Source organism: Carcharhinus amblyrhynchos, chromosome 2 (genome assembly GCF_965287045.1).
Source record: "Carcharhinus amblyrhynchos chromosome 2, sCarAmb.v2.hapA, whole genome shotgun sequence".
NCBI lineage: Eukaryota > Metazoa > Chordata > Chondrichthyes > Carcharhiniformes > Carcharhinidae > Carcharhinus > Carcharhinus amblyrhynchos.
Genome location: NC_137325.1, coordinates 109,922,505 through 109,940,687, shown reverse-complemented (window position 1 = coordinate 109,940,687; position 18,183 = coordinate 109,922,505). Strand labels below are relative to the sequence as shown.

Here is an 18,183-nt window from a genome sequence, read left to right as displayed (position 1 = left end):
GTTTTTTTCCAATCAGCATAAATTCGCGTCCTCTGGTTCTTGACCTTTCTGCCCACAGGAACAGTTTCCCGTTATCCTCTGTTGAGACCCTTTATGATCTTGAACATCTCTATCAAATCTCCTCTCTAAAGAGGACAACAACAACAACTACTTCAATCTGTCCACGTAACTGAAGTATGTTATTCCCTGAACCAATTTGTATCTTTATTTTCTGTACAAAGTCTTCACATCCTTCCTAAAATCCGGTGCTCAGAATTGGAGTCAGTTCTCTAGTTGAGGCTGAACCAGTGTTTTATAAAGATTCACTTTGCTTTTGTACTCTATGCCATTATTTATAAAGTCCAGGATCCTGTCGGTTGCTTTCACCACTTTCTTGACCTCACCTCACCTAAAATGATCTGAACACATTTGACTTCAGATCCATCTGCTCCTGCACCCTTTAATGAGGATGTTGTATCCTTTATTTTTAAACTCCCTCGTTCTTCTCACCAAAATATATCACTTCACACTTCTCTGCATTAAATTTCATTTAGTATATATCTATCCATTACACCAGCCTGTTCTGTTAAAGTATATCACTGTCAATCTCACAGTTCACAATACTTTCAGGTTTTGTGACATCTGCAAATTTTATAATTGAGCCCTGTGTTTCCCAGTCTTGGAGATTAAGGTAGTTCAAAAAGAGCAGTGACCCTAATGCCTGAGGGACTCCAATCTTCCAGGCCAAAAAGCAGAAGTTCACCACTACTTTCTGTTTCTTGACAATCAGCCAACTTTGCATTGATGTCTCTTTTTGTGATAGTGTGGCCCCTTGAAGAGGCATTCCCTGAGGGCCGGATTGTTGAGGCAGGAAGCTGAGTCAATTGAGTGCAAGGGCTCATATCCTGACTTGGGAAGGATCAGAACCAGGGAAGAGTAGCGTACAATTGCATAGTTATTCTGTCAGACTAAATTTGTAAATATAGTTATTGATTTCGCAATAAAGCCAATTTTTTTTCTGAAGGCTCATCGAGTCACCCTCGACTTATTACACTTTTAATCCATGGACTTTAACTTTGCGGACAAGTTTGATATGTGGCAATTTATCAGAGAATGTCCATGTACACCGTATCAACAGCATTACCTTTACCAGTCCTCTCTGTTATCGAAAACGTCAGTCAGATCTGTTATGCACAATTTGCCCTTAACCTGTGTTGGCCTTCTCCAGATCTACATGTGTCCAACAACTGTTGCCTCCCCTGAATATCATTTCTGAAGTTTCCCCTGCTGAAGTTAAATTGACTGATCTGACACCCGTTTTTGAACATGGGTGTGACATTTGCAATTTTGTTTTCTTGATGTGAGGTTCCCTCTTTCCACCTGCCAACTGTAAGGTTTCCAGATGATGTGGCACAGCCTCACAACTTGAAATCATAGTCTACATTATTTCCTATTGAGTAAAACATTCATTGAACATCCTCTGTAAACGTTTGAACCATTTCACTACCTACAGCTGCCCAGCCAAGCAGCCCATTGAAAAATGGCATCAATCTCTTATTGTAGATTATATTGTTAATGAAAGGAAAATCATCACAGCAAACCTGAAAATGAGACTGAACTCCAATAAATACTTCTCCTCGTCTCCAATGGTTACCTTGGTTACCACTTTGCGACCACAGCAACTGTGTGGAATTACCGAATTTACAGAAGACCTGGAAGGAAAGAGAATTGCAGCAATGGTGATATAGTACAATTTTTGAGGATTTCTGTGTAACAGGAATCAACAACTTCTTTCTTCCCCATCTCCCCCCCTGCAATTTAATGTCTCTATACCAAGAAATTGAAGATAGATGATTCTTCCAAAACTTTGAACATTGATCCATAACATGCATGAAATAAATCACAGCCTTTTGGCTCTTTTGTATAAATGTAAGCTCGAACAAATTTAAATACAAATCTAATTTTGGTTCTATGCACAGGAATTCAATGTTGGAACAGCGCTGTTGCAATCTGGATATAAGAATTGAAAGAAATAATGACTTGTTACAGTAAGAAATACAGTAATAAATACCTGCAATGAGCCAATGGTAACTCCACTCATGTGATACCAAAAGCCCAGCTTACATTTTGGACCAGAAAGGGATATTACTGGAGTGATGATGTCAGCTGAGCTACCAAATTCTCCGTTTGAACTGTCAGCGTAAAGGTACCAACCTTGTTCTGTGCCCCTGTAAGTGTAAGTTAAATATTTAAAGCTGGTGTGCTCGAATTCTGCAATCCACCACTGTTTAGTCTATGTGGTAAATGTATTTTTAATGCGGCATATAAATTAATCAATGTTCCTGGCATAAAAATACAAAAGCTGCTTTTTTTTAAATTACACAATGGTTCAATTAATAACTTCTGACCTTTAACTGAAAAACAACATGTTTACGTTATATTTTATATATAAACTAGGTTCCAGATGAACTGAAAAGCAGATCATAACATTGCAGGTAATATCACACTGCTCCAAAATAGTTTGGGACTTTGTTGAGTTAATGAAAATGTAGGCATGAGTGAGGCAAGGTGAGGCCTGCCTGGTGATTAGAGATGATATTGACATTTCTTTAATGCATTTGACAGGGTACAGTCCCTTTCAAAAATGTCTCATCAAATGTTAGTGAGAAGCTTTCAGAAAAATGACTGCTTTGCTAAAATCTTCCGAAAGGCTAATAAGACTTGTACATAATCACATTGGCATTGTGGATTCTCTGATGCTGTTCAGTGGAAAACTATATAAAAGTGTCATTACAGATGTCACAGAATGGTACAATTAGAGGGATTTTTCTGTGTTTGCTCTGAACCATTTTGTTTCATATTACACCAACACACATTTTAGCAATGATCAAAACCAGCGCACATGGCAACTGTTGCACTAAAAGATTGACTTGACCAAGGTACAAAGCACATTGGCAATATCATTGTAACCATTCACTGCCCATCATTAATCCCCCTGGCATACCAGAACCCATCAATGTAAATGCTGTGCTTTTCTTGTCAGAAAATAATGCATTTGAACCCAATGCTTCCCAGGGGTGCTCATCATGCTTTCATTCTGAGGCAATCAGATGTAGCAGAGCTTTACAAAGCAGAATAAGGATGAATGCCCATCCCTGTGGTGATACGTGCTCTGTAATTTACATCTACCCAGTCCTTCAAGCACTGCATGTGGCTGAGTCTGCAGATCAGGCATTGGATTTCACCCTTTCAGAACCAACCGAAGCCAAGTGGAAATAAATCATCTTCCACCTTAAGCGACTGCCCAAAAAAAAGCAAGAGTATTTGCAACAAAAGCTAACAACACCTCTATGCACACCCTTCCCCCATTCTTTAGTGAAGAACAGATACCATTGACCATATGAATCAGTGCTCTTATTCAACAAGTGGGCTTGGAGAGGTCAGTGTTTGGGATGGCAGGGGAAGTTAGCAAAATTGTGTGCTTGACTGCATCAACAGGGACGAAGTAGAAAGGGTCAAGTGTTTCAAATTTTTAGGGGTTCAGATCACCAACAACCTGTCCTGGTCTCCTGGCTGACACTATAGTTAAGAAAGTCCACCAATGCCTCTATTTTCTCAGAAGACTAAGGAAATTTGGCATGTCAGCTACAGCTCTCAACAACTTTTACAGAAAGCATTATTTCTGGTTGTATCACAGCTTGGTATGGCTCCTGCTCTGCCCAAGGCCACAAGGGACTACAAAAGATGGTGAATGTAGCCCATTCCATCATGCAAACCAGCTTCCCATCCACTGACTCTGTCTACACTTCCCGCTGCCTTGGCAAAGCAGCCAGCAAAATTAAGGACCCCATGCACCCTGGATACTCTCTCTTCCACCTTCTTCCGTCAGGAAAAAGATATAAAAGTCTGAGGTCACATACCAACGACTCAAGAACAACTTCTTCACTGCTGCTGTCAGACTTTTGAATGGACTTGCATTAAGTTGATCTTTCTCTACCCCTAGCTATGACTGTAACACTACATTTTGCACTCTCTCGTTTCCTTCTCTATGAACGGTAAGCTTTGTCTGTATAGTGCGCAAGAAACAATACTTTGCACTGTATGTTAATACATGTGACAATAATAAATCAAATCAAATCAAATTAAAGACAGTATGACTGGGATCAGAAGCTTCTCCAGCAAATGGAACAAAGAGCAGCTGAGATATAGCAGACCTGGAGGACATTCCTGCAAGCAACCAACTGAAGACAACTCGATTAGTTGGTTACTGCAGTCAACAATTGGCTACTTTCAAGATTTTACTTCTGCTTAAATGCTTTTGCCCACTTAATTGTGGAAGATTGTCTGATGATTTCCTGATGACCCTGGCACAGGAAAAATCAAACAGAATGCATGAAAACTGTCCATGGCTCAGGTTCGGAATAGTGGCATGGTGGTTAGCACTGCTACTTCACAGCTCCAAGGATCCGGGTTAAATACTGCCTCGGGTGACCGTGTGGAATTTGTATGTTGTCCCCGTGCCTTCGTGGTTTTCCTCCGGATGCTCCGGTTTCCTCCCACAATCCAAAGATGGGCAGGTCAGGGTGATTGGCCGTTCTCAATTGCCCCTTCTCAATTGCCCCTTATTGTCAGGGGGATTAGCAAGGTAAATATATGGGGTTATGAGGATAGAGCATGGGTGGGAGTGCTGTTGGTGCAGATTTGATGGGCTGAGTGGCCTCCTTCTGCACTGTAGGGATTCTATAATTAGCCATGTCAAATTGACCATTAGCGTCAGGGGGATTAGCAGAGTAAATAGGTGGGACTATGGCGATAGAGAATGGGTGGGATTGTTGTTGGTGCAGTCTTAAAGGCTGAATGGCCTCCGTTTGCACTGTAGGGATTCTAAATGCTATTGACCTCAACACAAGTATGGAGCTGATTGCTGACGGGTCAGCTGGCACTCCTTTTGACTCACCCAAGGATACAGACCTTAGTGGACCATTTTTTAAAATGAGGATGGTACAGAAATTGAGCTGTACTGAGAAGCTATTGGCTTTTAAACACAACTATGGCATGTGATGTGTGCATTGTGAAAATTAATTTGAAAAAAAAATTCACAGGTTCATCTCCCACATGACGGGAGTGAGGATTTGTCACATCGATGTCAAGAATCTATATACAGGTAGACGCATGAAGGTTGATTGGCATGTGTGTTGACACAGTAATATCTTTGGGAAGCAGCATCTGCAACTGAGTTGTCATCTCCAGGTTATTTTCTCTTCATCCCAGATGGGGAGGGAGCTAGAAATGGTGCCCAAAAAATAGGCAGTCAGCCTTTCTGCTGGCTGGGGAATGAACCATACCCCGTGGGATCACCAATTTTTCTGGTCAATTGAAGAAAATTTTAGATTTTCTAACTTGGAATGTTAGAACACTCTTGGATAATTTCAAGAGAGTATGCCCAGAAAGAAAAGTTGCTGTTGCATCATATAAGCTATCAATTTGATATCACTGGCCTCAGTGAGATCTGCCTTCCTGATGACGGATAGCCTAAATAAAAAGTAGGGGGATACCCTTCTACTGGAAAGGTAACACTGACAATGATCCTCATGTCTGTGGAGTTGTTTTGTCCATCCAGGATACGATCTTGGGTAGAACTGCAGCTCGTCTTTCTGGGCATACTCTCTTGAGATTATCCTAGAGTGTTCTAATATTTCAAGTTTGGAAAACCTAAAATTTTCTATCTTTGGCCAGAAAAAATGGTGATTCCAAAGGGTATAGTTCATTCCCCAGCCAGCAGAAAGACTGATTGCCTATTTTTAGAGCACCATTTCTAGCTCCCTCCCCAGTTATATAAATGAAAGGCTCATGACATTTCACTGACAGCTCAGTCAGATGTTGAAGCCACCATCAGCACTTAGTCCTATCCTTTGACTGATGAAAAGAAAAAGTTCTACTATGATATTGATGAAGTCCTCACTGCCACAGCAAAAGAGGAAAACAACATCCTTTTGGGTGTCTCTAACGTTGAGCATGTCTCTCATATCTGGAGAGGAACCATTGGGTGAAACAGGGTTGGCAAAGCCAATACAAATGGCATCCTGGTGCTGATTAAAGTGTGCTCAGCATAGCCTCATTAGAATAAACGTCCTCTTTCAGCAAAAGGACAAATTCAAAACCACATGATAGCATCCGAGATCAAAGCATTGCATCCTGGATTATGTCATTATTTGGTCAAAGATCAAAGTGATGTATCATTCAGAACCACAGAATTGTTACAGTGTAGATGGCAGCTATTCAATCCATTGTGTCTCAGAATAAGCATTTCATCTAATGCCATTTTCCTGCCTTCTTTCCTTAACTCTACCCATAAGGCAGAATTCTACAGCTGCGCTGGTCTAAAAGCCGGAAAATCCTGCCTGACTGTCAGTGGGGCTTTAAGTTGTCCACAAGCTGCCCACTAAAAGTCCAGTGATGGGCAGGATGGGACATTCTTTTCGTATAATCACGCAATTTCCCCTTAAATGCTTCAACTGAATCTGCCCCACCACACTCTCAGCTAATGTATTCCAGACCATAACCACTTACTGTGTGAAAAAGATTTTTTCTTATCTAACTTTTACTTCTTCTTAATACCTTAAATCTGTGCCCTCTGGTTCTTGATCCTATGACTAATTACAACAGTCTCCTCCTCTCTACCCCCTCATAATCATAACCAGACAGCTTGTTCTGGTTGTTCAAAGCATTGTCAATGAACTGGACTTGTCAACCAATCAGCACTTTCTTCTCGTGCAGGATAAAGTAGCTGTTCCCCTTAATATTAGTATTCTTGTGATTGATCTGATGAGTGTGAGATGAAAAGCTTTGTCAAAATGTCAACTACCTTTCAGGATGACGATAAATTATGTTGTGGAAACCACTGAGGTATTTCCCTCTTATCCATGACAGGGAAAATCCTGCCATACATTCTGCTGAATCACATACTTTCTCTGGCTGAAGAAATCCTCCTAAGGACACAGGCTGGGAATTTCTGCTACTACCCATAGTGGGAATCATTGCAGCAGGACAGAAAAATTGACAGGCTAGCCAAATGTCGTTTGTGCAGGAATTTAGACCTTCCAGAGGAAACTTCTCACATGGTTTTTGTCACCCGACAAATCCAAGAAAAATGGCAAGAACATGGCTAGGAAATCTTCACTGCAATCATTGACCTGATTAAAGTACTTGACAAGTGAATGACAAGGTGCTGTGAATTGTGCTCCAAAGATTTGGCTGTCCAAGGAACTTCATCATAATCCTGCAATTGCTTCATGATTGCATGGCTGCAACTAACTAAAGTGGAAGATTATTGTTTGTTTAGCGGTACTGAACTTGAGGATTGCTAAAAAAGAGACAGGTTGAAGCTTTTTGTCTTGCTTTCATTATGGCACATAACAAGAATATCAGTATAAGGTGAAAGTGACAATTTATACTGTATGTGAAGAGAATGATCATTGCTTGGCAAGTGGTCTCTGACTGGCAGAGGCATTGCTCTGGAGAATGCACCTGTTGATGGTAACTGATAGATAATGGCCAAGCGTTATTTGAAAGTTAAACAGCTTAACCTTGATTGATCAAGGCATTGTTCTGAGGATTGGATCAGCTATTTTGAAACAAGCAGCTTCAAAATGCAGACTGGGGTAAAGCAAGGCTGCTTGATAACCCCCAGACTTTATTATCCACCTCAGCAGCTGCCTCTTTCAAAAGGCCACCATTGACAAGGAAATCCAACACCAACTCGGTCTCTTGGAGGGAGCGGAGGTTCAGTTGCAGGATATAGTTATTACGAGAGAGGAAGTGCTAGGGCTTTTAGGTAGCGTAAGGACGGATAAAGCTCCAGGGCCTGATGGTATTTATCCCAGGCTGCTTAGGGAGGCGAAAGATGAAATTGCTGGGCCTCTGGCGCAAATCTTTGTCTCTTCTTTGGACACAGGTGAGGTCCCAGAAGACTGGAGGGTAGCAAATGTGGTCCCGTTGTTCAAAAAAGGTAGTAGGGATAACCCTGGGAATTATAGGCCGGTGAGTTTGACGTCGGTGGTAGGGAAGTTAATGGAAAAAATACTTAGGGGTAGGATGTATGAGCATTTGGAGCGTTGCGATCTGATTAGGGATACGCAACATGGCTTTGTTAGAGGGAGGTCTTGCCTTACGAATCTGGTGGAATTCTTTGAGGAGGTGACAAAAACGGTTGACGATGGGAGAGCCGTTGATGTCATCTATATGGATTTCAGTAAGGCGTTTGACAAAGTCCCTCACGGTAGGCTGGTAGAAAAGGTTAAGGCGCATGGGATACGAGGCCAGGTAGCTAGGTGGATTGAGAACTGGTTGGGAAATAGGAGACAGAGGGTAGTTGTGGAGGGTACCTTGTCGGGCTGGAGGCCAGTGACCAGTGGTGTGCCGCAGGGCTCGGTACTGGGACCTCTCCTCTTTGTAGTCTACATAAATGACTTAGAAGAGGGCGTAGGTGGTGTGATCAGCAAGTTTGCTGATGACACCAAGATGGCAGGGTTGGCGGGTACGGAACTGGATTGTCAGGTGATACAACAGGATATAGATAGGTTGGTGCAGTGGGCAGATAGGTGGCAGATGGCATTTAATCCTGACAAATGCGAGGTGATGCATTTTGGAAGGAATAATGCAGAGAGGAGCTATGTGATAAAAGGTAGGCCGATTAGGAGTATAGACGTACAGAGGGACCTGGGAGTGCAGGTTCACAAATCCATGAAGGTTGCGTCACAAGTGGAGAACGTTGTTAGGAAGGCTTATGGGATGTTAGCCTTTATAGGAAGGGGCTTAGAGTATAAAAGCTGCCGTCTAATGCTTCAGTTATACAGAACGTTGGTTAGACCGCATTTGGAGTACTGTGTCCAGTTCTGGTCACCTTATTACCGGAAGGACGTGGAGTCTCTGGAAAGGGTGCAGAGGAGGTTTACCAGGATGTTGCCTGGCATGGGGGGACTGGGTTACGAGGAGAGATTGAAGAGACTGGGGCTATTCTCCTTGGAAAGACGGAGATTGAGAGGGGACATGATAGAGGTATATAAGATACTGAAGGGAATAGATAGAGTTAATAGTGAGAGACTGCTCCCTAGACTGGGTACGAACACGAGAGGTCATCACTTAAGGGTGAGGGGGGGAGGTATAATTTGGAGGTAAGAGGAAGGTTCTTTACGCAGAGAGTTGTGGGGGTCTGGAATGCGCTACCGAGTAGGGTGGTGGAGGCAGGAACGTTGGACTCGTTTAAGATGCAGTTAGATAGGCACATGAGTGAAACGAGAATGGAGGGATATGGTAGGGGCTATTAAATAGGGTTAAACCTCGGGAGACACCGGAAGGGCAGGCTGTATGATTAATATTTTTTGTCTTTATTCCACAGGTGGAGGTCCACCTCGTGTCAAGCGAGGGGCATGCACACGGCGGGTCGTGCGTGGGCTGCTCTTGGAAGTCCAGGAGTGGCCTAGTACTTCATGTCGGTGTGTGGGCTTGATCCTGGACCGATAGACGGGCGCCGCAACAGCTCAGTGACTAGCACTGCTAGCTGTGCAGATACATGGATTTGGGCCTGTGTCTGTGGGAGTTTGCGCATTCTCCCTGTGGTTGCGTGGGTTTCCTCCGGGCGCTCCGGTTTCCTCCCACACCCCAAAGATGTGCTCTTAGGCTAATCGGTTTCCACCAAATTGACACTATTTCTTCCCTGAATCTGACTGAGTAGGGTCCCATTCGTAGACATGCAGGGTAGAATAGGTGCAGGGCGATGCGGCGGCGCGGGCTCGTTGGGCCGAAGGGCCTGTTTCCCGTGCTGGGTTGTTCTTTGTTCTTCTTTGTTCTTTGTTAATTCAGCCTTCTGCAAACCATGGGAATGAGTATTTGACAACAAAACCTCCACAAGACAACAGAAGTCCTGGTGTACAGAGCAGTGATCGCCACACACTCCTGTACTGCAGTGGGAATTGGACAATGCATTCATGACACACTAGGAAGCAAGCAAAATTCCATCTGCAATGCCTCTGCTGCATCCTCTAGGTTCAATGGGAGGACCACCAAACAAATGCTAGTGTCCTTCTGAAGCCAGCTCCACAAATCTTCAGACAAACTCCCACAAAATTAAATTTCAGTAGTCTGGTTGCTTTGCCTGGATGTCAAACACTGTCTCTCCCACCAGGTTCTGTTTTCTCAACTCTCAAATGGCTAACACTCCAGGGCAGGACAGAGAAAATGTTTCAAAGACACTCTTAAGCTCTCCTTGAAGTGACGGACCATTAAGATTAATGACTGGGAGGAGCTTGTTTACTAATTGCTCAGAATTGTGACAATCTCTCCATCAAGCTGCATCACCTGTAGTTAAAATTTATTGGGCAGCGTGGTGGCACTGCTGCCTCACAGCGCCAGGATCCCAGGTTCAATTTCTGCCTTGCCTGTGTGGAGTCTGCATGTTGTCCTCGTGTCTGCATGGATTTCCTCCGGGTGCTCCAGTTTCCTCCCTCAGTCCAAAGATGGGCAGGCTCACTGAATTGGCCATACTAAGTTGCCCCTTAGTGTCCCAAGTTGCATGGGTGAGGGGAATTAGTCAAGTAAATGCGTGGGGTTGTACGGATAGGATGGTGGATCGGCCTGGGAAAGAAAGATACTCTGTCAGAGAATCAGTGCATACTTGATGTGCTGAATGGGTCTTTTCCATTGGGATTCTATGTCATAATGATGAGGTAAAGTGGCTGCAGAGAGGAAAAGAAAAGGAATAAAATTCTGCACTCTGGATCCCACTGCCCCGTGTGCCCAAATCCTCAAATTGAGGAACAGCAGGCAATGAGCACTGATGTTTACCATTCAGCCTGCTTGCAGAGAGCCAGCATGGATATAACAGGTTGAATGTGCTGTGGTTCTTCTGTGCTGTAACCATTCTATGTACCCCACACTTATTATTGCTATCCCAAGATCATCAGAATTTTTGCAAACACCCCATTATCAGAATCTCAGCAAGGGTCAGTATCTACGCTATAGCTTTGTGACAGTTCATGCTCTGGTAAAGTTTACTTTTCGGACTCTATTAGGCCACAACTTTGTTCTTTTTCTGAAAAGAGAGTAGGTGGAATATTATGAGTCATTTATTTTTATAGCTAGTGCATTAACACTGCATCACCTATTTTGTTGCAGTGCACAATCCTCGTATCTGGACACATTTTGCTCATGGTTACCTTGCTCCTCTGCCTATAATACCAGTGATGTGGAGATGCTGGTGTTGGACTGGGGTAGGCACAGTAAGAAGTCTCACAACACCAGGTTAAAGTGCGTCGATACGCATGACCTTCTTGGAGATCCTCTCCAAGTAGAGAGGATCTCTAAGAAGATCGCGCATATCGACACACTTTAACCTGGTGTTGTAAGACTTCTTACTGTTATACTAGGTACAGCTGACACTGAGATGGATGTTTTCCACATTAAGACATGGGGCAGGATTTTCCAGCTGTGCTTGTTCCAAGGCCGGAAAATCCTGCCCAAGTTCAATGGATCTTTGCATGGTCCATAACTGCCGGTTACAATTCCCATGGCAGGTGGGACAGGAAGATTCTACCCATGACATCTTGCCTCTCACACATTTACCTGCCTTGATGTCATCAACAGAAGAAACGATTGCATCAGCAAATTAAGATAGAATGCAATTCTTATTAGTTAATCCAGATTGAAATAATTGCATTGACATTTTATCCCAATAATGCCTAATCGCAGGAATTAGTCTAGTGAACCTTCTCTGAGTTGCTTCCATTGCAAGTATGCCTCTCCTGAAGTAAGGTGACCAATAACATTCTGCTTGCCTTCAGCATGCTTCAACATTTTTTGTGTTCCACATACAAGGACATCCAGATTCTGCACTCTCTCTCAATTAAATAATACTAGGTTTTTTTTTGTGTCCACTCACTTAATCTACCTCAGTCCTTTTGCAGACACCTCGGGCAGGATTTTACAGCCTCGCTCGAGTGAGACCGAAAAATCCCACTCGAGCGCACTGGACATTTCTCTGCCTGCTCCGGTTCCGTGGCAGCTGAGGCAGTAGAATTCCAGCGTTTGTGTTCCCCTCACAACTTGCTTTTCTCCCTATCCTCTTGCCATCAATAAATTTGGCTGCAATCTAATCAGTCTCTTCATCATGTCATTAATATAGATTATAAATAATCTCCTTCCTAGACAATGACAGGCTACTGTTGAGTGTCAGGAATTTAATTTTAATAAGTTGCATCTTATTAGGGTTCTCGCATACCAGGCTCATCCCCAACCTCAAAGTTAATCAAATTTAAATCCCACATTGCATGACTTCAATTTGCAATTGCCTTTAAAGATATGCACCTGGTGAGCTGAACATCAAGGGGATCTTGGAGTTGAGTGCACACAATTTAGCACAGCACTCATGAGAATCCCTCAAATAAATTCATGGAAATGGCACCTCATATTCAGGAGCGGGGTGGTCATAACCAAGTGTCCAAAGTGGCATCTTTCCAGCCGGCTTTTAGTGCAGTGCCGGAGCAAGGGCTTCAGTATAGGGACGTCCTGGGGACAATAAGGCAGCACCAAGGAGAGTCTCAGAACAAGGGCTTTAGTGAAGGGGAAGGTGGTAGGGGGTGGGGACGGCGGTAGGGGGTGGGGACGGCGCCGGGGGATTCAGCGGGGAGCAAGGCAGCATGGAATGAAGGAAACTTCATTCGATGGGCTGGTTTGGCATGGTGGTGGGGGGAGGAGGTGGCGGCGTTGGGGGAGGGGAATGATGTGGGAGTAATTGGCCACACATTTGGAAAAGCTTCAGTATTTTTTTAACAGCTGAGACTATTCAGCATCAGCTCCATTGACATGCTTGCAGTCTGCCTTCTGAAGTAATTATGCCCACTCAAGCAATACAAATTCCTGATAGTGCCACTGATTGCTCCTGAATTATTAACCCCTCAAGCACAGACAACAAAATAATCTGGCTTTTAGGGGGTTGCAGAAAAATTGGGCAACTGTACAAGTTAGATGATCCTCTCGCAAGAAGTGAGCATGGAACAGTCACTGAGCAAGGTGCTTAGAACCTCCAGCAAGATAATTATTCAGGCTTTGAACCATAACTCTCCAAGTTAATTGCACTGACTCGGAGTGAGCCAAAGTGATCTATATGATGACACGTGGAGAATATGTAAGCAGGATGCCTGACAGGCCAGATGAGAAGGATGCCTGGATGTGTGGGTGGTCACAGTAAGAAGTCTCACAACACCAAGTTCCTTCCACACACCTGATGAAGGAACACTGTTTCCGAAAGCTTGGGGGATTACTATCAAATAAACTGATTGGACTTATACCTGGTGTTGTGAGACTTCTTACTGTGTTTACCCCAGTCCAACGCCAGCATCTCTACATCATGTGTGGGTGGTCCCAGGGGTGGAATGAGGACATGATCTGCAGATGGGATGGAGGTCAGTGAGAGTGAGTAGTAAGGTCCCTTGAGCAGGCAGTGAGTGAGATCTTTGTGGATATGTGATGAGTAGGTGAGTTGAGAGTGATGAGAAGAGTGAATTACCCTAGTGGAACAAAAGGGATCATTCTTCTTCCTGGATAATTGCCCTCTTCATATTGCATTGGCATTCACCACCACTTCACTATCTCCCATGTTGAAATGATGACCTTTGATGTGGTTCCTCCCCCACTGCGGGAGTAGAGGACTTTGCAGCATGCCTCCACTGCATCAGCACGTGCTCTAGACAGGAGTCATTAAATCTGGGTGCAGCATGCTTCCTCCCTTTTCTGTAGCTTTCAATCCCTTAGAAAGGACGTGCTCTGTACAGGAGTCCCCTTTAAGTATGCCACCTGGATCACAGAAGGCCTGGGGTCACGGCAGGGTGTGTGAATCAGAGGGAATCAGCGAGGCTTGAACCCGCATTGTTGGCACTGCTCTGGATCACAAACCAGCCAACTGAGTGTTACTAGTGGCTGTGAAGATCACCATCACCTCAAATCTTTGCTTCCTGTTCCTTCATAGCTGTTACCATAAACTTAAACAATTTGCAATCATTAACAGGTAGTCAGAGTCTTTTTCCCATAAATATCAATTACTAGGCGGGAAGAAGGATAAAAGGAGGAAAGTTTAAAGGAGATGTGAGAGGCAAGTTTTTTTTACAGAGAGGGTGATAAATGCCTGGAATGTATTGCCAGAGGAAGTGTTAGAAGCAGATACAGTAGCAACATTTAAGAGGCATGTTGACAGATACATGAATCAACAGGGAATAGAGGGATAATATCGACCTCACAGAGGCAAAAGATCTTTAGTTTACAAAGTTGTGCGTATCAGTGCAGGTTGATGGGCTGAAGGGCCTGTTCTTAAATTAAAAGTTAAAGTTAATTTATTAGTCACAAGTAGGCTTACATTAATACTGCAATGAAGTTACTGTGAAATTCCCCTAGTCGCCATGCTCTGGCGCCTGTTCCAGTACACTGAGGGAGAATTTAGCAAGGCCAATGCAACTAACCTGCACATCTTTTGGACTGTGGGAGGAAACCAGAGCACCCAGAGGAAACTCACACAGACACGGGGAGAACATGCAGACTCCGCACAGACTGTGGCCCAAGCTGGGAATCAAACCCAGGTCCCTGGCATGTGAGGCAGCAGTGCTAACCACCGCCGTACTGTTCTTTGTAACACATAAATGCAAAAAGCAGGTGCCAGATAGATTGTTCGCCGGGAACAAAGAACAATACAGCATAGGAAACAGGCCTTTCAGCCCTCCAAGCCTGCGCCACTCATTGGTCCAACTAGACCATTCGATTGTATCCCTCCATTCCCAGTCTGTTCATGTGACTATCCAGATAAGTCTTAAATGATCCCAACGTGTCCACTTCCACCACCCTGCTTGGCAGTGCATTCCAGGCCCCCACCATCCTCTGTGTAAAATACGTCCCTCTGATATCGGAGTTAAACCTCGCCTCCTTCGCCTTGAACCTGTGACCCCTCGTGATTATCACCTCCGACCTGGGAAAAATCTTCCCACTGTTCACCCTATCTATACCCATCATAAATTTTATACACCTCTATTAGGTCTCCCCTCATTCTCCGTCTTTCGGGGAGAACAACCGCAGTTTACCCAATCTCTCCTCATGGCTAAGACCCTCCATACCAGGCAACATCCTGGTAAACCTTTTCTGTACTGCCTCTAAAGCCTCCACGTCCTTCTGGTAGTGTGGCGACCAGAACTGGATGCAGTATTCCAAATGTGGCCTAACCAACGTTCTATACAGCTGTAACATCAGACGCCAATTTTTAATACTCTATACCCTGTCCTATAAAGGCAAGCATGCCATATGCCTTCTTCACCACCTTCTCCACCTGTGATACCACCTTTAAGGATCTGTGGACTTGCACACCCAGGTCCCTCTGTGTGTCTATACTCTTGATGGTTCTGCCATTTATTGTATAGCTCCCCCCTACATTAGTTCTACCAAAATGCATCACTTCGCATTTATCTGGATTAAGTTCCATCTGCCGTTTCTCTGCCCAGTTTTCCAGCCTATCTATATCCTGCTGTATTCTCTGACAATGTTGACTGCCATCTGCAAGTCTAGCCATCTTTGTGTCATCTGCAAACTTACTGACCACACCAGTTACACCTTCTTCCAAATCATTTATATATATCACAAATAGCAGAGGTCCCAGTACAGAGCCTTGCGGAACACCATTAGTCACAGACTAGTTATCTTTCAGGAGCTGAAAGATAGGTGAACTTCTCCTCTGATATCAGGCAAAAGCCTGAATAAGTGGTCGTTCAGATTCCTAATTCTGCTTAGCTTCCACAGTTGCAGAGTGCACACTCTTAGCAAACTGAACATCCTGCTGATCAACCAGGAGAATAATTCATCTATTGGATTTCCCTGTGATATTTGGGAAGCTTAAGGAGCTGACACAGCTTCAACATACCACTATCATGATAAATCATGAATGTTATTTTGCCACAAGTAAAAATTGGAATACGATTTATAATGATATTCTTCTAAAGTAAGTGTTATTATGGAGGGCCCACCTTGTGATCTCACGGGTGTAGCCCTTTTAAATGCTACTCGCAGACTGGCAAGTCAGTTCATCCTGAGACTCAGAAAACAGCAACAGAGTCCTTCAATTAGAGAAACGCAGGAAGTACACAACCTGAAATGACTCGTCAATGTGCTGATCACGATAAGTTTACTCGCATTTATATTCATGAAGGACTTCCAGCTACTGGAATAGCTCCAGCAGACAAAAAGAAGCTACGAAGCAATTACTGACTTGAAAAAAAATCATTTCAAATTGAGAAGCTCTAGACTCGAGTCAAATAATTGGGAAATGGATTTTTTGTACATTTTCCGGTATTGTGATAGCATCAGGGCCTTTGCTGAGTGTGCCTCTACAGTAAACCCACTCCTTATCTTATTGCAACAGGCTATTAGATGATTTGGAAAATGGCTGTTCCTTCTGAACCGAGCTATCTTTTACTTATCAGATTTCGGTTGATGGCTGGGAGCCAGGGTGATGGTGATTGGTATTTTCACCCTAAGGTATTATTATCTTCTAATGCAACTCCACTCCCAACATACTCCTTCTCAGAACCTCAGACCTGGTCTCCTTACCTCTCTTGAGTCTTTCCTTCATCTTACAATCAGAAATTCTACCTTTATGTCTGTCCCAATTTTCTTCTGAATGGTTTCCCCTGCTAACCTCACACAATCACCTGCACCATTCCCTCCCTTCTAGAAATGTTTTGTATTCTGTTCCTCAGTGGCACTAGCCAAAGGAATTATCAGATCACATCTAACTATTTCTTTGTGCCATTACCATTAATTTCAATGCTGTAGTTATATTATCCAGCAGTCAGTCAAATATCAAGATGAATTTAAAGCTGCTCCCAAAATGGGCTCAACATCAGTGAAACAGCTGCTCCGATCTTCAGTTCTCCGTGTGCTAGAGAGACACCTAATTCACTTTGGTCCTCAGTTATATGCCACTGGGAAGCCATGGGTGTCTGGTAGGTGGCAGAATGTCTGTTTGTTCTGAAAAATTATTTGTCTCATGCACTGAAGCAGCCAACAGGTCAGTGTGGGGCAGGGCATGTCATGGTCATGTATTTGTCAGTACATTAAGAATAACCAGTTAACGTTATGGTTATGCCAATATGTATGCCTTTACGGGAAATGATACGGTATAATGTGACTGAGTTCTCCTTGCACGGTCGATTAGCACGTGTAAGCTGAAACAACAACAGGTCCCCATTGGAACTCCTTATGTGCAACCACTCTGCCTGTCCTTCAACTTTGTTTGTATTCACCTTGAAAGGTATAACACACACCAGGGCAAAGAGAGGAAATTCTTTGAGTGGACAGACAACCATCAAATCACAGAATCCCTCCTTGACAGAAGGAGGCCATTTAGCCAATTGAGCTTGCACCAACAATAATTCCACCCAGGCCCTATCCCTGTAACCCCATGTATTTACCCTGCTAAGCAGCAAATTGCCATGGCCAATCAACCTAACCCGTGGGAGGAAACTGGAGCACCTGGAGAAAACCCACACAAACACGTGGAGAAAGTGCAAACTTGCACAGATAGTGACCCGAGGCTGAAATTGGACCCGGGTCCCTGGAACTGTGAGGCGGCAGTGCTAACCGCTGTGCCACTGTTCCACCCATCATTGGATTTATTTTTGGTGGTTCAGGTAGAGCATTCTTGCTTTTCCCGGTCCTTCAAAGAACAAATTACAAACAGATTTGCTGGATGGGCTGTTTCTGAGTGGGTTCCAAAAGCCTTTTGATGGATTGTTAGTTAGACTGCTCACCATCTGGGTAAATGGGCAGAAATATGCTGCTTTTCATTTGAACTAGAAACATGCAAGCTGGGAGTCTGCAATCAAGTTTCAAATGTAAGCAGCTTTCCACTAGTTTCATGTGGATATGACAGGCTCCCTGTACAGTTACACCAGGGCAGCCAAGCTGTCCACATCTCTGATTTCCAATTGCTAGTGTGGTGATTGTCCCTTTAAGGATCACATGACCTGGGAAACCAATCAAGGACCAGTTTGGATATGCACCTGGCAAGAAACAAAATTTGTTCCAGAACCATCTTGGGAGCAGACTGCAGTCACGAAGCTGCCAGCCTCTGCAAAATCTTGACCTGTAAATAATTGTGTTGTCGTTTTTCCCTTA

The 18,183-nt window shown here is 43.8% G+C and overlaps 1 protein-coding gene across 1 annotated transcript in view; it reads right to left on the bottom strand.

Annotated features, from left to right (window-relative positions):
* malrd1 (MAM and LDL receptor class A domain containing 1) overlaps nucleotides 1-18,183 on the bottom strand; it is a 322,326-nt gene that overhangs the window by 164,858 nt on the left and 139,285 nt on the right. The window contains exons 21-22 of the mRNA XM_080211010.1: nucleotides 2,051-2,207; nucleotides 1,581-1,691 (exon numbers count right to left, since the gene is read on the bottom strand). Coding sequence (XP_080067136.1) covers nucleotides 1,581-1,691; nucleotides 2,051-2,207 — 268 coding nt within the window. The remainder of the gene's footprint in view (nucleotides 1-1,580; nucleotides 1,692-2,050; nucleotides 2,208-18,183) is intronic.